Source organism: Phocoena phocoena, chromosome 1 (genome assembly GCF_963924675.1).
Source record: "Phocoena phocoena chromosome 1, mPhoPho1.1, whole genome shotgun sequence".
Taxonomy (NCBI): Eukaryota; Metazoa; Chordata; class Mammalia; order Artiodactyla; family Phocoenidae; genus Phocoena; species Phocoena phocoena.
The window spans coordinates 119,178,714-119,201,499 of NC_089219.1; the positions used below are offsets into that span (position 1 = coordinate 119,178,714).

Consider the following 22,786-nt stretch of genomic DNA (forward strand, 5'->3'; position numbering starts at 1 on the left):
GTGCTAGAGACACTATTGTGTAAACTCACACCCACTCCACAGAAAGGTTGTAAGAATGTAAATAGTTCTTTACTCTTAGAGATGCCACCTGTGGCTCGATCCCTAAGTAGTCCCATATCTAGGCCTTGATACAGAGATCTCTTGTTGCCTGATACCAGCTACAAAGGTATTAGAATCCAACCTCAGAATATTAGTGTCAGAGTAAAATTTTCCTACACGTTATAGTCGGAGCACAAAGAATTGTGCCTTTATTGAGATGACAGAGCCAGATGTATAAATATTTTGCACCAACTTGTTAGTAACTACCTGCCTAAGTAAGTACGGAACAATTGGGTTTCATTATATATATGGTGGTCTTGCTTTCACTAGCTGGTAGTGAAGTTGTGGAGAAATAACTAACCATCACCCACCACAAACCAGTAATAACTACAGTTATCTACCAAAAAGAACCTAAGAGTTGGATATGAATAAATTGGTTTAGGCTAGTTTTCAATAACCACTTCCAATCTATGGGACCTTATGCAAGCTATCTAATGTCCCTTGGCCTCAGTTCCATCATTTGTAAAATGAAGATAACATTAGTTCCTGCTGTAAAAAGTTTCTGGGTGGAGTGCATGAGGTGATGCATGTAAAAGTTAGCCCGGTGTCTGGCACGTAAATAGCATGTCATACATGGTCACCATCATCATCATATCTACTTATTTAATACTATCTTATACCATTTGGTGTTACAGTTTGTAGCAGTTTCCCTTAACTTCTGGCGTATTAATATTTCATTGCATTAAGCTCATTTTCTCTCACTGGGTTGAGTGAATTATATGCCTTAAACAGTACTTGCCTGGCGAAAAGCCAGAAGCAATTTCTGGTGACTCTGTACGGGGGAAGATAGGAGGAAAACTACATGTTAAAAGCCAGGAAGGTACTGGGCTTCAAAGCAATGACGTAAAAAGAAAGCGAGACCCTGACTCACTTAGAAGCAGTGGGGAAAAGTCTATCTTCGCAGCATCTTTGTTTGCTCCCTGTCAGTCAAATGCAGGCTGGATGTAGGCAAGTTAATAGAGGCTGGCCCTACTTGATGATGTAGCCTCTTCCTCTATCACCTGGGGGAGAAACACACTCTGTCTCCCCACATCCCTGATATTTCCAAGTGTTGAAGACCATGTGAGGTCACTGGACCTTCATTTTAATCACAGGATCCCTGAATCTAGGTGCAAGCACGCCAGCTGTGGGCAAGAGTTCACTCCTCACGGCACACAGGCAGAAAACAGATGGCCTGTAACAACTATTAAAAGTAATAATAATAACATATAAAATATTAAGGTATTGAGGTGTTAATTCATGTTTTCCTCTACTTATAGTTTTTCTTCTGACTTTCAAGAAGGTAGCTAGGGGCTTCCCTGGTGGCACAGTGGTTGGGAGTCTGCCTGCTTAATGCAGGGGACACGGGTTTGAGCCCTGGTCCGGGAGGACCCCGCATGCCGTGGGGCAGCTGGGCCCATGAGCCACAGTTGCTGAGCCTGCGCGTCAGGAGCCTGTGCTCTGCAACAAGAGAGGCCACAACAGTGAGAGGCCCGCGCACTGAGATGAAGAGTGGCCCCCACTCGCCGCAACTAGAGAAAGCCCTCGCACAGAAAGGAAGACCCAACACAGCAAAAATAAATAAGTAAATAAACTCCTACCCCCAACATCTTCTTTAAAAAAAAAAAAAAGAAGGTAGCTAGGCATTTGTGCTTTCTTACCTCTGAGGGAGTTGTGTTGTGAGGCCGAAAGCAGATATTGATGGAAGATGGTATCCCATTTCTGGCCTTTGTTTTCCAAGACCCTAAACTCATTGGGGAGATATGCTGGCTTCATCCGAAAGAGAAGGATTGCTTTTGATGAGTGAGTGGTAAAGGAAGAGGCAGAAAAAACAGAGAGGGAAAATAGGGAATCCCTACGACAAGGTCAGAAGACTGTTGTTTAGGGTTCTCTAACTAATTGACACCCCACTCTCCCCTGTCACACACACCTTTGTGGGACTCCAGGGAGGTGGGAGGATCACAGAGGGGGATAGTTATATGCTGCCCATAATGAGACTTTGCCCTTAGCCCCAGAGCTCCCAGCTTCACCCAAGCTGATACCCAGACCCAAGCAAGAGTTCCTGGAATGACTTTAAGGCACTGTGATGTTTCAGACAAGAAAGATATAAATAATGATATATCCATTTAAAAATTGTTCAAAAGCCAGCCACCTCTAAGAGTGAAAAAGCCCTCACAAAAAAAACACAGGAGGGTTCAGGAGAACTTACTAACCGTATGGTGATAAAACCATGGAAATAGTGAACTAAATGTGGCCAACTTTCCATTGCTGAAGAAAATTCATCAAGAAAAGACAAAACCAGCTGTTTTGAATAACAGCTAAGTCATATGACATCTGCATCTGTCCAGATGATTTCATAAGATACTTTCCAGATCTTGAGTCCATTATTATAGTCACAAGCAGCATGCTGGATTGTGTTCAATCTCTCCCCGACCTTGGCAGAGAAAATGTCCAACTCCTAAGTGTGGCAAAACTCCCGTCTCAGGTTATATAACTGGAAGAGTTTGCAAAGCAAGTAGGATTCGGGTCAAAGAGGCTGTTCCCAGAGAGAAAGCGAAGTGAAACATTGAGGTATTCCCCAGAGAATGTAGCTAATGCCAAAACTAAGCAATTTTTCCTAAAAGGCAATAGACAGTATAGCACAGTGGTTAAGGGCATGAATGTTGAAGTCAAAGTAACCAGATTTATCTTACTACATGTGTGACTTTTGGCAAATTTCTAAGCCTCAGTTTTCTCATCTGTAAATTAGAGATGATAATGGTACCTACCTCAAAAGGTTCTTATGATGATGAAATTAGTTATTATATGTGAAGCACTTACAGTAATGCCTAGCACATTGACAACGCACTCCATAAATGACAGGGTGTATTATTTACTATTATTATTAATTATTATTATCTTACAGAAAATCCTGTGCCAATGAAGGAACATTTACACACAAAAAAGCCAATAACATATTATGTAACAGTAGGAAGGAAATTTAGGAAAGAAACAGTAAACATGGTAACATTTGCCCTTAACTAAACCCTATTTTCAGCTCAGTCACTAATTTGCTTGGTGATCTTAAGAAAGTTATTTGAGTTCTCTTGTCTTCAGTGAAAAATAAGAAAAGAGAGAGAGGAAGGAAAGATGGAAGGAAGGAAGGAAGGGAGGGAGGAAGGAAGGAAATAACTTTAGTGAGAAAAGCTCTAATATCTTCTCTAGCTATTATAAACTAAGACTTCAAGATCATCACAGTCAACATCTCGAGAAAATAAATGAGAAAGCGAGGACCTGAGCTGTGAAACGACTTGTAAATAGTACCACAGATTCCTTTTCTATTCCGTCCCCCTTCCCAACATCCCACGTTTATCTGAAATTACAATATTCTCCTTCCCATAATTTATAAACTCTCTGATTCACATTAAACTGTTTGTCTTCTTCATTCCCTGTAGATAATCTATCACAAATGTTGTTCTTTCTTCCTAGAAAATTCTTTTAAATGTGGCTTTTCCTCTCCATATCTAAATTTAGCACCTTTCTCCAGGCCTGAGTTACTAGGACATCCCACCTTACCATTTCCTTCTTCCTACTTGAATACATCCTGCACTCACTACTAGAGTACACTTTCCTACTTGCTTGTAATGGCTTTCTATTATTTACCATGAAGTTTCTCAAACTTGAATATATACCCCAATCACCAGAAGGTCTGGTTAAAACACAGATTTCTCAGCCCCATCCCAGAGTTTCTCATTCAAGAGGTCGGAAGCGGGACCGGAGAATTTATATCTCTGGTCCCAGGACCACACTTCTGAGAACTGCTGATCAACTGATTCAGTTTCAAACATCACTTTCTTGCTTCCAAAGTCCTCCACTTCTCAGCTTATTTCCCTTGGCTACCCATAACTACTTGTATACCTAGTCCCATTGGCTTCCTCCTTAACCTGCCTCCTGACTGCCACCCATATGACAATTAAAACTATTCTAGGGCTTCCCTGGTGGCGCAGTGGTTGGGAGTCTGCCTGCCGATGCAGGGGACGCGGGTTCGTGCCCCGGTCTGGGAGGGTCCCGCGTGCCGCGGAGTGGCTGGGCCCGTGAGCCATGGCCGCTGAGCCTGCGCGTCCGGAGTCTGTGCTCCGCGATGGGAGAGGCCACAACAGTGAGAAGCCCGCGTACCGCAAAAAAAAAAAAAAAAAAAAAAACTATTCTAATGCTCTAGGACCAGAACAATCTCACTTTTTTTCCTGAAACCTCTGTAACTGCAAAAGCCTAGAGTGCTTTCTCTCTCCTCTAACATAAGATCCTCTGTTTTGTGATCATATTTAATGGACCTTACAGAGCTTTTAATTTGCCCTACCCTTATTTTAAAAGTAGAAAAATTGAGGTTTGTGTAAATTAAAATATTTTTCGAAGATCTCATACGATGTTATTCTTAGATTTCTAGTAAGTTGCAGAGCAAGGGATAGAATGCTTTCCTTCTGCTATAGTTATGGACAGCACATTTTCACCCAATTACTCTACTTTCTCGTGAATGCGTGTCTAAGACTTCCATGTGTATGTACTCCCAGTGAGATAACGAGCCCATTGAGGGTGGGTACCATATTTTACTTCTTTGATCTCCCAGAGAATCTAGAAAATAACTTTAAAGTTGCTTTAACTCCTAGGATTGTATAGAGGATAAAAGTACAGTTCTACACTGCTTTCATTTATATTCCAACTCTTACTTACTAGTGGAGTGACTTTGGGCAAGTTACTTAAATTCTAAGCTTCCAATTGTCTATGTAAAATAGTGACAATATAGTTCCTACCTCACATATATATTATGGAGCTAAATACGTTATGGCATTAAAGTGTTTAGAAGAGCAATTAGCACACAGTAAATATTCCTTAAAAGTTACCTATTATTATTACTGTTCTACTGTATTTGTCCTACTATCCTATCACAGCATCTTGCACATGGGTGTTGGGTAGTGTTTATTGCATAAATAGAATAGAATAGAACTCAACAAAGATCTTTTTGACTGACATGGGAGATAAGCTCCTTTCAGAAAGTCTCCACCTTGAAATAATGCAACTAATTCTGAAAGCATAGAGGATATACATTTCTGGACAGCACTCCTACAGAGAGACAAAGAAAGCAAATTTGGAGACCTCTGCTGCTACCTAGCTCAGCTCAGAGTTACATTATAATATCACCAGCCTTGTGCTGCTATTTTAAAATGAAAAAATAAAAAGTATTGTTTTTCCCAAGCACTGGCTACTCCCTACTCAAGGATTCCCATGGAAATTGAGATAATTCTCATGCTTTTATGGCCTGTCTCTTACATAGTCATCACTCGGAGTAGGTTATTAGGAGTAAGGAAAGAGACAGTGGAGGAACAAGACAGACAGGGTAGAAGTCTTTTTTTCCCTTTGACCTTAAATTCTGTGTCTTATTCAAAATATTATTGGCAGGATTTCTGGACTTTCTGTAATTCATTTGGAAGCCAGATAATGAACAGTGGGAAACTGGTCTTCAAGCTGAGGAAGACAGAAATTTGTGGTTTATTTTGAGCTCCAAAGGTGGAGAGGTCAGAAGGCATTCCCATGAGAGCCTCTCTGAACACTGGTGTGACCCATAGCCTTTGAACATCTCCATCTCATTCTGTTTTAAATTATCAAGAAGGACTTTCTAGAATGAAGTTTCTAGTTGTACATGGACTCTAGTTGTTTTATATCATATAAAAGCAAGAAATAAAAGTGGCAATAAAGGGTATCAGAAAAGAGGGAAAGAAAGAGTAGTAAAGTAAAATTTACCTAAATCTTAATCAACGTGAACATATATTACATCACTTAATAAAACTACAGTTGCCAAAACTTAACGTGTCCGCTGGCAATGAATTTATGTAATAGATACCAGTTCGTTGCCTTGAATAATCAGAACACTTGGTCAACATTTATCTTTGCCAGATTATTATGTGCTGAGCAAAATAATGACATAACGATGAAGAATAAGAGGAGCTTTACTTGTCTGAAGTACAGAATTATATTTCAAACCATTTCTTCTCTCCCTCCCTTAACATAATGTAACAATACCTTATTATTCTCAAGATTTCTATTTTCAAGAATTATCTATTGATTGCTTCATAAATTCACTTATCCATTCACTTATCAGACTCTAATAGAGCAACCACTGTCAGGCACTGTACCAGATAGTATGGGGAGTGCTTTACAAAATTAATAAGCGATTGTTCCAGACCTCAAGTAGTTCCCATTTTATAAAGAAGATATATGTACAGTTGTCACTCCGTATACTCAGAAGATTGGTTCCAGGACCCCTACTGCCCACGGATATAAAAACGTGCAAATGCTCAAACATTTTATTTTCATATAAAATGGTGTAGTACTTGCATATAACTACACACATCCTCCTATGTACTTTAAATCATCTCTAGATTATGTATACTACCTAATACAATATGCATGCCATGTAAATAGTTGTAAATACAATGTAAATGTTATCAAAATAGTTGCCAGCCCTTAGCAGATCCAAGTTTTGCTTTTTGGAGCTTTCTTGATTTTTTTTCGCATGCCTTTGATCCCTGGTTGGTTGAATCTGCAGAACCCCCAGGGATGACGGGCCAACTACACACATAGTTTTATTTGGATGCAGCTATGACAGATAGAATGAGTCCCAGGTTTGAAACTGGCACCCCAGAACTCAGGCATGTGGAGTGTATTGTCTGACCTTGGGCTGGATATTTAACTTATCTGTGCTTCTTTATTGGTAAAATAGTAATGTTGAAAACATCTACCTTGCAGGGTTAGACTAAGAATTAAATTAGATAATGCCAAATACCTAACCAAAGTTGAATCTGAGGGAAGTTGGTTAAGAAGTGTTAAGAAACACAGGGACGATGAAAAAGTTCTGTGAGAGTTCAAGGGATGGATTGTTAGCTTCTCCATGAAAGAGAAAAGAGAAAGCTTCTCAGAAGGGTTGAGATTTGGGGATGTATGATTTGGTTGGAATCCTGTGTGAGCAGGGAGGAGAGGGTATTGGTTGGATCCCAAAGCAGCTGTTCTCTTCCTGTCTTTCTCCCAGCTCCCCAGGGATCCTTCCAAAAGTTTAATATGGAAGTCCCCATCTTCCTAATATGTTTTTCTAAAAATTCCAAAGATGCTTTCAAGGTCCATGCATATGTCACAGGTCAATACATATGTCATTGCATTCCATGCAATGCTGGAAACTTCTCTCCAGCATTCTTATAGCATTCTCTCATTTTTCTCCCAATGAGCAATGAATTCTGACCTGTGGCACTCACACATCAAGGCTTGGTGAACAGGGATTCTTCCAATTGTGTGGTTATTGGGATAGGAGTTACTAAGTTAGAAGTCTGGGTTCTGGGTGGGGACAGGGTCCAAGAACCAAGCAGATGGTCACCTAGCTGCTGTGCTGCAAGAAAGATGCAAAGCAGCTGTCTTTGAACTGAGCTCTCTCCTCTAGATTGAACACATAGCAATCTTAGACAAATGCAAATGTAACTTTATGTATTGCAGATGCAAATCACAGCTGATAGGAGACCATCAGCTATAAAATGCAACAAGAGAAAAAAGACCCGAGAATTTGGGGAAGCAGGCCCAGAGAGCCTGCTAGGGAAGTCCCACAGAAAAAAGAAGGGAAGAACAATGCCTTCTATAGGGAAAGTATCTAGTTAACCCTTTGAGGTGTAGCCTGCACCTGAGAAATTTTCAATTAAGATGACAGAAGAATGGTCTGCAGAGCATAGAAACAGGCAGAGGAGGAGAGGGGGAGCGAGTCACATGACAGAAGTTACATTCTCATGTCTCCATTAGTGGTAGGCTAAATAATAGCTCCCCAAGATGTCCACATTCTAATCCCTGGGACATGTGGATATGTTGCCTTATGTGGCAAAAGGAATTTTGCAGATGTGATAAAGTTAAGGATCTTTAGGTAGAGAGATTATTCTGGATTATCTGGGTGGGCCCAATGTAATTGCAAGGGTCCTTGTAAGGGGAAGGCAAGAGGGTCAGAGTCTGAAAGCAATGTGTCAATGGAAGCAGACTGAGAGATATTGGAAGAAGCTACACTGCCGGCTTTGAAGATCAAGGATGGAACCATAAGACAAGGAATGTAGCTGTCTTCCAGATGTTAGACCAAGCAAGAAAATGACTCCTTCCCTAGACCCGCCAGAAAGAATGTAGCCCTAGGACCCATTTTAGACTTCTACTTTCCGGAACTATATGAGAATAAATGTGCATTGTTTTAAGCCACTAAGCTTCTGGCAGTTGTTACAGCAGCAACCGGAACCAAATATATCCTCTCTTAGCTTCTGTTTTTCAGCCTTGATTCACTACGGAAAATAGACTTAAGGCAGTCAGACTGTCTTCTCATCCCCATTCTACTTTTCTATTTTCAGTTGACAGCTAATCTCAATTCTTTTCAACTTTACTGAATGGTCTATATTTCAGCATTTAGCTTTCTGAATTTCCTCCCTAGACCAGCTATTCTTTTCTAATCTTTCTCCTTCTCTCCTAGCCCCAGGAGCTCAAACCAGACACAGCATCCTATAGGCTTCGGTTTCATGGCATAGCTAGCTAGGAGTTATTCCCTAGACTCTTGCATTTCGCAGTTACAGTTGGGTTTTTTTTTTTGAAATAAAATTAATTTAGTAACTATAAAACTATCAGGAAAGTCAGGATAAGGTGTTCTGACTTGACATTACCTAAGAATTCCTAAAGGAGAAGACCTGAGTTCAGAGGAAAAAACTCATTACCTACTCCTAAAAAGAATATCCCCGTTAGGCTACCAAATTCTGTCAATAGTCCATTTATTCTGTCAACACCCAGGCTCAGAGGGGTTATCTGTGATCCCCCTTCTCTCCTGCTTCCTGTCACCTATTTTTCTCATTTGCTTTCTAATGTTCCACGCAATGGGCCCTTCCATTTGAGTCTCATTTCCATATGTCTTGTTTAGCTCTGTAGGGAGATGAAGGTAGTTTGGGATGCTTTCCAGTTTCCTGCTCTGGCCCCATTCTGAGACATGGCTGCAAGGGTATCCCAACATGAAAATAACTAAGAAACATCACACACTTAGAAAAGGTACATGTTCTCCAGCTAACTAAATGGTTTACTCAACCCATATAATGCATAACCCTATTTAGTGTTTATAACAACCCTGAGGGAGGTATAAATGTTATTCTCATTTGCAGATGGGAAAACTGAGTCACAGAGAAATTAGGTGATTTGCCCAAAAATCATCCAGTAAATGACAGTGGTAGGAGTCACACCCAATCTCACTTCAGCTCCTGAGCTCTTAATTACTATGCAACACCTCTCTCATGTGTTCAGATGTTGTAATTGGCAGTTGCAGGCATCTGGTAAATAGAAATTTTGTTCAAAATCATTCTTTTCCTTAAAGACTACTGTTTGTTTCCTAATCAAAACCTTTTGAAAGATGGTGTCTATGGAAAAATAAATATCTTAAAAGCGAAGACACAAAATTCATAAATTAAAGATCACCAGGTAAAATAAAATGAAGGTGATATGGAAATCCAGAGACCTTGAATTATCTCCAACTCTAACCAGCTATGTGGTCTTGGACAAGTCACCAAACAGTTTGGACATGTTTTCTCATCTATAAGAGAAGGAATTTGTCTGTGACACTGATCCTGTTCTCATTCTGTGATTCTAAGCTGGTCACCTTAGAGAAGGGGAAAAAAAAATCACATCCTATCTCAAGGGACAGAATCTATGATTTCGAGTCACCAGACCTTTATCGTGTGTATGCGTGTGACCAGAATTGTGCTAGGTACTCAATTCTACACTGTCACAATTGTCAATTGTCTTTGCTAATCTTGTCTTTTTCATGCTCTTAAACTGGTATCCATTTAATAAAATATTAAAATAAGTAGCTAATGAGAGTTACATATTCCTTTCCCTCAGCTGCAGCCCAGCCATCTGCACTCACATTTCAGCATAATTGCAAACATCAGGGCCCTGTCTGAACCAGGAAGGGAGACAAAGGTTAAGTTATTCTTAGAGGATCTGGAAGATAAATGTTAGAGGGCAATTAAAACTTTTTTAAAGGCTTTTTGAACTATCAAATTACAATTTTGAGAAAATCTCAACTTACAGAAAGTTCTTTTCTTCACTGTTGCCTGCTAAAGGAAAAGTGTAAAATTCAACCTGTGAAGGGAGGAAAAAAATCCCCATTGATCCACATTCATCTATATGAAAAAAAATTGCTTCCTACTAGCCAGCTCAGACACTTTCAAGCTGTCCGTGTGAATCTCTGATTTCAACAAACAGTCCATCTTTTTTCCAAGTCATAAAAAATATCAGGGGTGTGTGTGTGTGTACATGTGCACATGTATGCATGTGTGTTTGTTCAAGTGACATACTGTTTTAGACTTGGGGGATTCAGAAACAAAGTCCAATACTCTGAAGGCTTGTTATCCAGAAAGCACCAGACCTTAGATAGTGGGCTCTCCTGGGAAAGTCTTCAGTGTGACATGCACTGTTGACCTTACCCTACAGTGCACAGGTCATTCAGTCCCATGTTTCTGTAGACCCAGGTATCTCTTGTAAACTATTACTTAAAATGTTACCAAAATACAACAAACTACTTTGTTAATGAGACATCTTGATTCTTTCTAAACTTCCTGAATCCCCACAGACAAGTGCCTCATCGAGAAACAGATGGTTTGCACAAAAAACTATCAAAAAGTAGTAGCTTGACAAAAACAGCTCCACACACTTCAGTACCAATAATGAGCACTTACACAGAAGAGCACTTCACATGTTTTTCAGGTATTTTACTTCATGTTTCATATCTTCCTCAGACTCTAATATGATAGTTCCCACAACTTTCTAGAAGGTAAAATTTAGGAATCTGAGTGACATTTTGTCCAGATGGGTTAGGAATTGTCTTGAGAAGTGTCTGGGAAAGCAGTTGGAAAAGAGAAAGGAAAGCATGTAGAATACAGAATAATGGTCTTAGCCTTATTTGCTATTTGTGAAGCCAGCTGATTATCAAGTATCTACTGTCCAAAGTGTTCAAAGACTGCTTAGCTGAATCTTTTCAACCCTGAAATAGTTCCTTTTTGAAGGAGAAAAAAAATGTCAGGGCAAGGTGTTTTATCTCAGCATGGCAACTGAATAGAATGCTTTGCAAAGAAATACCTTGTCTGGACTTCCCAGGAGAACGATGGTCAGGGTGAGTAAGCTCGAAGTTGCATGTGCATTAGTTGGGTTGGTGGTGCATATATCCTATGATTTAGGCTGGCCACATCTACAGATTTTCTAGGAAAGACCCAATTTCTAATGCCTGGTCTAGAGGCAAGCTATATGTCCTCATTCTAGTCGGAAATTGCAGTCACTGTGCATATTTGTGTCTGACATGGATTCATGTAGTCAGAGGCAGTCTTCATGCCACTTGAAGAATTGTCTATACTCCAGTATCTACTCAACTGGTAGATGAAAATTGGTTAATTATGTAAAAGCCTAGAAACCCCAATTCACCCTTCTTATTCCAGCCTCAAGGATGGAAACTCTTTCACTGTTAAGTTGATGGATGAGTCTCCTTCTGGGCAGCATTCAGAAGGGCATGAGGGGACCACAGTTTCCACCGACTGAAGAAACATGGGACCTAGTGTGAAAGCAGTCAAGGCGGGCACTGCCCACCCAAGGTGAGGCATGTCTGTGTCTTTATTTCACTTTTCCTCCCTGCCTCCAAGGAAGTTATACTCTTGAGATAAGAGAGAACTAAATTAACTGTAAACAAAATACATTGACCCTTGAACAACAACAGGGGTTTGACCGGCACAGGTCCACTTCTATGTGGATTCTTTCAATAGTAAATACTACAGTACCACACCATTTAGCAGATGCAGAACCATGGATACGAAGGAGCCAGTGGATTTTCCATTCCAAGGAGGGTTGGTCCCCCAACGCCCCAAGTTGTTCAAGGGTCAATTGTACAAGAATCATAGACTGTTATAATCCATGATCTTTGAACCTAATTCACCCTCGAATTTTACAAGAAACTGAAACCATCTGTTCCTTGCATGGAATTTGCCAAAATAAAAAGAGTCACCTTCCACTACTTATAAATACATGTTTTTCACAAACTGGGAGTTTATTCTGAATTTCATACAAGCATTTTAAAGACGTATAGGGTACTGAATTTAGTCCATTGAGATCCTAAGTGACTGGAAGAATATTTCACACTTTTAATCACTGCTTTCAAGCTACATCCAGAAGTTAGTTTCTGGGCCTTCCTGTAGGACTTGGGAAGAGCTGGAAAATTAAAATAAAAATACAATCTTTCTTCAGAGTACACGGTGTCCAAATCAAGAACAATGAAGTAGTGGAGCTAGAAGGAGTGAAGAGGATCATATAATTAATTTCTCACCTTTTACAAATACAGTAATGAGGCCTGGGGAGGGAAGTGACTCATAACTCACCCTCTGCTATTTAGTAGAAGCAAGTTTACAGCTCAGGACCCTGGATTCCCCACCCAGCACCTTTTCCACATGTTACAGCCTTTTATACTTAAATCTAAAAATTCTGTGTTCTACAAATAAATTGCAAGGAAAAAAGAAATAAAAGACTGGAAGCCCATTGATTAGGAAAGATATAAGAGGCTCTGGACCAATTGCAGTGTGTGACCTTGGGGTTTATGTGGTGTTGGTGCCTGGGTGGTGACTTGGGGTTACTCTTTCAGTTTTTTTTTTTTTTTTTTTTTTGCGGTACGCGGGCCTCTCGCTGCTGTGGCCTCTGCCGTTGCGGAGCACAGGCTCCGGATGCGCAGGCTCAGCGGCCATGGCTCACGGGCCCAGCCGCGCCGCGGCATGTGGGATCTTCCCGGACCAGGGCACGAACCCGTGTCCCCTGCATCGGCAGGCGGACTCTCAACCACTGCGCCACCAGGGAAGCCCTACTCTTTCAGTTTTAAAAGAGTAGGGTGATTGCATGTGAATCTGTTCAACAGCGCCTCAGGGAAGACGGCTTAGTCTCCTCACTGTTGTGAAGTAAAAAAGCAGAAGAAGGATCTGTGCCCCAGCGGCTTCCAGCTCCAGGCATGGTGTGCACTGCACACAGTAGGATCTTAGTAAACATGATTTGATGTGGAGGAGCCGGTGGTTCTGCAGTCACTTAAGGGATGTGAAAGGTGGGTGAAAGGGCACTGGAGACAAACCCCTCAGTTCATCTTGTTTATGAACCGTGGATGCCTCACCACACTCTACCAAGCAGCTCCAAATTAAGACGGCTAAAGTGCCCCCACCAGATAGAAGACACTGGTCTCTCAGTCTCTCTGGGACCTTAAAGTGCTTTTGCAATAAGTGGTTTTCCATAACTAGAACCCAATTAATTGTAGAAAGAAGTAGAAATTGCGTCTTTGGGACTGGTTATGTTCTTATCAGTCTAATAATAAAATTTAACAGTAGTCCAAAAAAAAATGTGTGACCCTCATTTGGACCCTGAGGGGTCAAACAATCCAACTGCAAAAAGGTCATTGAAGATATTTGGATGCTTACTGAATATTTAAGGATATTAAAGAATTGTTCATCTTTCAGTATAATCGTGGTTTTGAATGTCTTTTAATGTTTTGTAAAGAGCTTTTAAACGGGATACTTGCTGAAAGAATTATGGGCAAAATTGTAAAAATACTGTATTATTATACAAACTCATCATCATTATTTTTTTTTTTTTTAATGAGGCTATGATGAGGAAGGATGAAAAGAAATAAGTTTTATCAAAAGCCGTGGCACAGGGTTTCCACCGCCTCTCCCACCACCTCTGCTGCCTCAGAACTTGCCGCCGCTGCAGCTGCTGCCGCCGCCTCCTTCTCTGGCCTCTCTGCCACCTCCACAGGACCCAGGCCCTCTGTCCTTGAGAGGAAGCCGTATTCGGTCTCCCTCGCGGGCCCGGGGCGCAGCCATGACAGACAGTGGGGGAGGTGGAGGCACCGGCATGGTGGTTGGCGGCCCCATCCACCCGGCCTCACTGCTTCCTGGACACCCGCAGCTCATAGCGCTCACCCTGGAGCAGCTCAAGAACCGGGGCCTGATTGACAGATTTCGCCGGGACTGCCTGGCAGACGTGGACACCAAGCCAGCTTACCAAAACCTGAGGCAGAACGTGGATAATTTTGTGTCAACACATCTGGAGAAGCAGGAATGGAATCCTACGATGAACAAAAACCAATTGCGAAATGGTCTGAGGCAGAGTGTGGTATAGTCAGGCATGCTGGAAGCTGGAGTGGACAGAATTATTTACCAGATGGTGGATCCCAAGCTAAACCACATCTTCAGGCCACAGACAGAACGAGCAATTCATGAGTTCCTGGCGGCCCAGAGAAAAGAAGCTGTGCCAGCACCCCCTCCAGAGCCTGAAAGCCAGGACCCTCCAGCCCCATCCCAGGATGCTTCCTAAGAATAGACCTGACACGTTTTGGAAGCTCCATTGAATTAACGGTGAAGCATTGGATTCAGTTACATAAGAGTACAACTTCAGATTGAAGACAGGCCAAGGTCATCACTGGCTTCAAGATGCAACGTAGACTGTGTGGCGGTGTCCAGATAAATTAGGGAGCAAGTGGGCCAGTAGGAAAGTTGACCATGTGGGCCCCACGTCGTGCTGCTGTCTGGCCAGCCTGTCCAAGGGGATGACCCCCAGTAGACACTACAGATATATTAAGAAACACTACCTCAACTCGGGGTTGTCCTGAAACGAACCTTTGTACTTGAACTTAGAAACTGTGTGTGAATTTTAGGGTTTGTGCGTGGGGATAAGCAAAAGCTATAATGAAGGAACATAACCAGTCCCAAAGATGCAATTTCAAAGAATGACACTAAAGGTTCGCCAGGAGTAAACATTGGACAATGCTTATTTGATACTCTTTCTCAGAGTTGTACAAGTCATTAGCAGCAAATAGCTTTCAGATCTTTGTGACCCTCTTGTGCATGACTCTTTGTATCTTCCATTTCCTCTCCCCTGTAAGGTGTCAAAACATGGGACCTTAGAATGCATGAGAAAATGTAGACTTAGATGTACGGAAAACACATTTGCAGGCTCTCTGTCCAAGGCTTCTTCCTATCCTACAAGGGCTAGTGAGTCTTGGGTGTGTTTATTTTATTCTCATGTCTGTGTTTTTTAGAAGGTGAATAATTAATAAGTGGCTTAAGTTCTGTAATTAAATCATTTGATACTCTGGGAGAAAAAAAAGCCGTGGCACATAACTGAAATGTAAATGTTGTTTTTCTGACTACCTATAAAGAAGGAAAGAAGGATGGAAGGAAATTAAGTATTTAATAAGGGTCTGCCTACTAAACACTAGTTAGCTTATATACATTATTTCATTTATTTTTTATAGCATCTCTCCCCAACAAGATAAATATCCTCAATTATGGATAAGGAATGAAAGCCAGAGAGGTTTAGTTTCTGGAGTTTATACAACTAAGGAAGTAATAGAGATGGAGTTACCACCTCCATGTTTTTTTCACTGCACCACATTGCTGATGTTAAGGCAGGGGATAGACTGTGAACTTATATCCTTCCTTACTCTGGGTTTTCTTTAATATCTCTAAAATGTGTAATCTTAGGAGCTACTTTCTCAGTGAAAAACAATCAGGCTTTCACTGTCTTTATCCTCTGGGTGACTCAGCCTTTAAAATAGAGGGCAGGTTTAATGTTATCTGAGACTCCATTCAAATGAACTTTAAAGGAAGAAAGAGATAGGAACCTGTTATCTTCTGGCCTCCAGCCATATTCTGGTTCCTGTTACTAATGATTGATCCTGACTGAACTAATTAAAGTTTAGTTTCTTTGCTTTCTGGCCAGCAGGACAGACAAAAGCCATTAACACACAACCCCAGAAATATAAACTCCCTCCCTAGATAGCATCTATCCCATAATAGTGTGTAGTCCTTGTTAAAGAAGGAGAAACAAATTAGATAACCTTTCAGGTTAGCTTTCCAAACTTAAGATTCTGGGATCTAAAAGCGTTTTGAATTGATATCTGGTGTTTCAACATAGCTCAGAGTAAATGAAAGAAATAATAGGAAGAGGCAACAGAATACAGAATGTAAGTCATTAAAGAAGCTGGGACAGTACTGCATGAGAAATAGCCAAAGTGATATAATTTCATGAGGTTCATCTTGCATTAGAAGCAAAAGAAGACTCACCTCTTTAACAGGGTTTTCCTGATGAAATTATAGAAAAGCTTTCTTCCTCTCCCAGTCTCTTCCACTCTGCCCCCCAAACAGGAAGTCCTCTTTATTTTGCAACATACACTCTTTATTCTATTGTAGCATAAAAGTCACTGCCCTTGTCCTTCTCAATCCCTTTGGAGGCAGAGAAAGCACCAGGACGACCTGGAAGCAGGTCTGTCTCCACTTGCTATAATAAATATTTGTGCATTCTTTTGACAAAGTATTTAAGTGCCTACTACGTGCCAAGTACAGATTGTCTTTTTAGTAATTGAAGTCTTTAGACAAAAGGGGGGAAAATCTTTTTCATGAACAGATCTTTTCAATCCTCACAGCTGGAGTAGATGGGCACTGGACAAGTTCCAAGGAAACAGTATGCAGGACGAGGTGCATGGGAAGTTAACTGTGGCTGGAAATCCAAAGTTCCCTCCTTGCTTGCATGAGAGAGACAATACAGACTGCACAAAGATGTCATAACATCAATCCCCTCTCACCTCCCAGCCTTTGCACATGCAGACGTGCCCCTTGGCCTGGGATGACTTCCTTCTCTTTCCTCTTCCTCTCTGGACCTGACCAACTCCTCAGTCCCTTCAGGCTTAGTTCATAAACCTTAGGCATCATCCCCTGTGACTTCTTACAGTTTTCCATAGCTACCCAAAACTCTAGGAGCTCCCCACCCATTCCCCCCACTTTTGTGTTTCTTAGCACTTGGTGTATTTATTCCTCTATAGTGGATCTCAACACGGAGGGCTACTTTCTTCTTATTTATCTCCTTACGTGGACTGAAATTTCCCTGCGAGTTCTTTCACCCTTATGCTTAAGGCAAGTATGGAGGTTGGAAAGGCAATCCAGAGAAACAATAGAAATTGTTTCATCAGTAAGAATTGAAACAAAGGTTTTTCTTAGGAACATCCCCTTGCTATTTTATTAAATAGTTTATTCACTTCCTTAAGATTGCAGGGTTTCACTGAAATATTTGCAATTATGTCACAAGACTCTCTATCAGCAATAGAAAGCTTCAAATTCATACTTGTTCCCAGAAAGCATGATCCCAAATCCTACTATCTCTTTAGGCTTCTTTGATGATCCTGTGTCCATTCTGATTCATTGATCATTTATTCAAGTTCATTGCTACAGTCTTTAATTCACTAGGTGCTTATCTTTTCTCTATAACTGGTCCAAGGATGTGCTCATGCCTTTGGAAAAAGCTGTATTTACTTAATCCTGTGGACTCAGGAGCCTTGACCCACTCTGTTTGTTGCTTCTGTGTGGCTTGACAACCTTACAAGATTAGTTGATTAGGTACTTTTCTACTCTAAATTATCCATACTTAGACCCACATAAATTGAAGAAGATGGGGAAAAATTGAATGTTTAGTAAAATGATAATAAACAACAACACAAAACATCACTTTCCCCATTTACTTTCTATAGCTCCTGAAATTCCCAGCATGGCCACACACTTGAGGTGGCCAGAAGCCCCTGTGTGAACTATGGATTAAACACATTCCACAACTAGCAGCCTTTATAATTTTAAACAGAAATCAGATGTAGGTCAGATATCTGTAGAAGAGTTTGTGACACTTTATTAACAGCCCAGGGAAAATTCTTTGTCGGTAGCTGTCTTCATTACTCCTTTACTCCCCGTTTTTAGTTTAGTAGAGACTGTAAATTTGGTATCAGGAGTGGTCAACCCCGATGGACAAAAACAATAATAATCACACTGGTTGCTTTATGTAATGGTGACAGCTTTGGCGGAATCACAATGATAACACTCTTTGTTTCAGAAGACTTCCATCTTTTTCCAAAGAGCAATATTTACTTTAAAAATTAAACTTGTTCAGAGAAATTCAAGACACTTAAAATAAAATGAATTTTTAAAAAGAAGCCTAAAATTCATAGCGGAAAATCACTGGTAAAAAGAAGACTTTCAATTGACTCAACTCTTTCCTTTTCCATTGACTCTAAGATTCCCACCCATACAGCACAGGTTTCAATAGGCTAGAAGGTAAAAACTGTGGGGTGGGGGCCATTTATTGCCCAAATATTTGGATTATTGGTCTCTTTAAATATACAAAAAATGTGAGGTCAACTTTGAGTTTTAATTAGCAATAGTCTTAAAAATATAAATAAATAGTAAAACAATAGTTTCTACAAATACGTCAAAGTTGACTCTGGCTTAATGCTTCCGTAAACATTGAGAAAGGACTATTTTCCAAAGCTCCTGTTACATGAAGTAAATGTTGTTTTCTTGGAAGTCAGATTCTCACTGAGTATATTGCTTCTGCCACAGCCATGATTTCAACACAGGGTTGAATTCTTGATGATTTTCATTAATTGGCTCCCAAACTTTTAGAGAGAAATAAATTAGGAAAAATTTTCCTTTACTTGCATCTCTCGCTAGTCACTGAAACCAGGTGTATTTCACTTTATTTAAACTATATTATGATTAGAAAGGATGTTAGAGAACAGCTAATCCAACATTCATTTACTAAATAAAATAAAATCCCAGGACAGTGAAATCACTTGCTCATGGACACAAATTAATTAATGACAAAACGAAGTCTGTTCTTTACTCCGTAACCAGTATTCTTTCCACTATGAATAGAGCCAAGGAAGGCAGGTTTGGAAGGATTTATTCAAGTATCATTTTTCCCTTGGAGTGGACAGTTTTAGGTTCTTTCCATGAGAGTGTGCTAACAGCTCCCTAGCTCTACAATTCCACTTCTCCAAATCATTCGTTACAGTCATTGGAAATATGACTATATTTGCAATGGTAACAGATCATGAAAAAAATGTAATAGGACACAATAATCACAGGATTCTACCATATGCCTTAAAAGTTTCAGGCAATCTATGCAAAAGAGCTTGCTCCTTGGTCAGTCTATAATATACTATGTGAACATTAGTTATATCCTGGAGCAGAAGAATTTACTGTGAATTAAAAGATTTGTAAAGTGAATCAATAGCAATGTTGGTAGTGAATTAGTGAATCAGATATGAAACAGTTATAGGAATCAATGAAAGAAATGTGCAATCCATGTGCCTCAGTAAACATTATGCATATTTACAAAAACAAATCGGGCAACATTAGTAACAATGCCAAACTTTCAACAAATATTTCTTGCTTTTTCACTAAATGCCAAGCAGCGGGTCATAGGATCACAAAATGACTAGCAGACCGATGTTAACAATCATTCTGAGGCAATAGTTCACCAATTAACAAGGTTAAGATTTACCCATTACATGAAAGTACATGATTTCAAACAATAAGTGGGCTAAAGACATGGGTTAAAATTGTTGTAAAAGTCAAATCTGCAATTTGCAGAGTTGTAAAAGTGGAAATGGAAAAAATTATGCATCGTCATGTTCAAGGAATTGCCTTTCACCCCTGTATTCCCCCTGTTTCTCATGCTTTCTCTAGGGGGAAAGATAGGCTGATAAACAGTACCCAGCACTGAAACCTGTCTCCCCCCCAAGGATGATCCAATGGCCAATATTGCCCACCTAGTTACAATCTAGTCCTAGTCTAGTTACTTAAGTCCTACTTTACTTTTTTAAAAAATATATACATCTTTTAAAAATAATCTGTGCTTTTGACAGCACAAAGTGAAAGAGGTCTTTATTTCTGGTCACTAGACAGTATTGTTGGAGACAAATTCCTTTGCTAGGATGTTATCTCTTTAAAAATCATTTTGAGATTATTTCTAGGGTCGAAGTCATCAAAAAGAAAACCTGAACTTGTAAGAGACAGAAGTACAGATCCATTGAACAACACAACCTTCTTAGGCAAACATTGACAGTGCCTTTAGGGATGAAGTTAGGCTGTACAAGGATCACCTTTATTTCCTTTAGTGTAGGATCAAAAAATATTTAATCAAATTCATTCTTAAGAACTAAGAAGAGGAGAAATATCCCTAATTCTCTGCATCAGGTAGGATTTCTGGGTTAAATTTTCTAACAAGTCAGATATTTGTTCTCCTCCTGTTTACTTAGTCTAGATACTTAGGATTCCCTCCAGAACATTGTCCAGTCTGAGGACAACCACAGAGCCTCAAAGGTGCTCCTCTGTATCTAAAGAACAATGATAGCTAATAAATAATCTCTATGTCCCAAGGGCTGTCTTCTATCCAGCAATCCAGCTCCTTCTATCTGATGGTATCCAGATACAAAGAAAAATGAGAAGTCCTCTCTGCCTCATTGCAAATCTCAGTCTTCCTTTCTTATTCCATGTACATTAATAAAGGTTAACATTTACACATTTCTCATATGTGCCAGACAGTGTTCTGAGCATTTCACATACAGTAATTCAATCCTCATAACCAGCTAGTGAGGAAGATACTTAGTAGATCCATTTTTACCAGTAAGGAAACTGAGATACAGAGTTTAAATAAATTGTCCAACACCACACAAATAGTAAGTAATGGAGCCAGGATTCAAACCCAGGCAGTCTGATGTTGGAATCCATGCTCTTAACCATACACTTCTGAGTCTGAACAAGAGCTTATAAAGTAGGCATCTCCTCAGAGGAAATGATGTTCTGGATATAAATGATGTATGATATATCTCATATTGCATCAGTCTGCTAGCTCAGATCTTTCAAAACCTTGCCATTAACAGAGAGGAGGCAATTCCCAGTCTATAATCAACCACCTGTTTTGCCACAAACTACAGTGGCCCTCTATTGCCTCTGAGTATCCTCCCCTGAGTGAAGATTCTCCTTATCTCCACCTCTTAAGTCAAAATAACTCACCTTTCCAGGCATGAGTGGGGCAAGGCTGCAAGTCCTTTGCACATTTTGGCAAATGGCTTAGGTCCTCAGCTTTGAGCACAAGTCCTTATCAGCAGAGCAAGTCTTTGAAAACTTCAAATCCGTCTGGGACTGCCTTTTTCTCTGAGGAATATATAGAGGCTCTTTCCCAGCCCTCTGTCACTCTGTGGACCAATCCAGAGCCTAAGAGGAAATTACAGGCTGGAGAACAGCAGCAATTGTGTGGGAGTTGGAGGCTGGAATCTTTTCTCTGCTGCAGGCGCTGCTGCATTAGGCTTCCAACTGCTCTTATCAGAACACTTACTCTGCCAGGGCAAGAGGAGTCCCTAAACTGTGCACAAATCATTCATGTTTTAACACATAATTTTGAACGAACCACACCAAAGATGTGGGCTTTGTTATGAAGCAGAGGGCCTTGGGCTAGTTCAGATATGTCAAAGTCGTAGATTGTTAGGACTGTAAGGGCCTTTGCAGATCATATAGCCCAACGTTGTTTCACAGTGGAGGAAACAGTGTTAGAGAAGTTCAGGGGACATGTACATGGGTCCCTATGATGTGCCAGGCACTCAGGTGGATGCTAGGAGTTCAAAGAAGAAGGTACTCTCTGCTCTCAAGATCCCCAAACATCATATCAGTACGATATAAGTGAGCAATAGAGGCAGGTCCAGGATATTGTGTTTTCAAGCACCACAAGGGAAGATTTTTTTTGGAGGCAATAACCCCTGAGCTGAGTGATGAAAGAGACAAAATACCTTACATGATTCTATCTACTAGATTTTACCCCCCAAGTTCCCCTAATTCTATAAGTGGTATTCTGATTGATCTTTATTTGATGACTAGGTTAGGTAATTCTTCGGAGCACCACCCCCACCAAGTCACTCATCCTTGGTTAGATTTGTCACGCTTTCCCCTTCAACATTTTCCTGCTTCCCACCATTCAAGGATTATTTTCACCAAAATTAATTTTATTTGTGTTTCATCCTCTCAGGACCCAAGGGGCTGATAAATTAATATGTAAATGCAAATGCCTAAGGGGTAGGCATGAATCCCAGCTAAAAATAAAGAACATCACATAAGCTGTAAGAAAAGCTCTAAATTTGGAATTAAATATGATGCTCATAAAGTTCCTTTTTATTTGAAATTATTTGTTTTAAACGGTTTTAACTGTTGATCAGGAACTGTAAAGTCAATATAGTGTATTATGACCTCATGCTTTAAATTAAATAAATAGAAGATAATAGGCAAATATCTAATTACATTGCATGAAGAAAGTTAGACATTGTTTTCCGAAATTTTTGCTTTAATTATCCATATATGTGTGTGAACATGGTCATTAGGTAAAGTGTATTTCTAACTATAAATCATAATCAAAAAGGCTTGAAAGCTATAGCTCTATACTATACATTTTTTTTAAACATCTTTATGGGGGTATAATTGCTTTACAATGGTGTGTTAGTTTCTGCTTTATAACAAAGTGAATCAGTTATACATATATATATGTTCCCATATCTCTTCCCTCTTGCATCTCCCTCCCTCCCACCCTCCCTATCCCACCCCTCCAGGCGGTCACAAAGCACCGAGCTGATCTCCCTGTGCTATGCGGCTGCTTCTCACTAGCTATCTACCTTACTACGTTTGGTAGTGTGTATATGTCCATGACTCTCTCTCGCCCTGTCACAGCCCACCCTTCCCCCTCCCCATATCCTCAAGTCCATTCTCCAGTAGGTCTGTGTCTTTATTCCTGTCTT

At 40.3% G+C, this 22,786-nt stretch overlaps 1 protein-coding gene across 1 annotated transcript in view; it reads right to left on the minus strand.

The window, feature by feature from the left end:
- Positions 1 to 21,127, minus strand: part of RGS5 (regulator of G protein signaling 5) — a 48,172-nt gene extending 27,045 nt beyond the window's left edge. The window contains exon 1 of the mRNA XM_065883469.1: positions 21,021 to 21,127. Coding sequence (XP_065739541.1) covers positions 21,021 to 21,064 — 44 coding nt within the window. The 5' untranslated portion in view covers positions 21,065 to 21,127. The remainder of the gene's footprint in view (positions 1 to 21,020) is intronic.
- Positions 21,128 to 22,786: the final 1,659 nt, after the last annotated feature.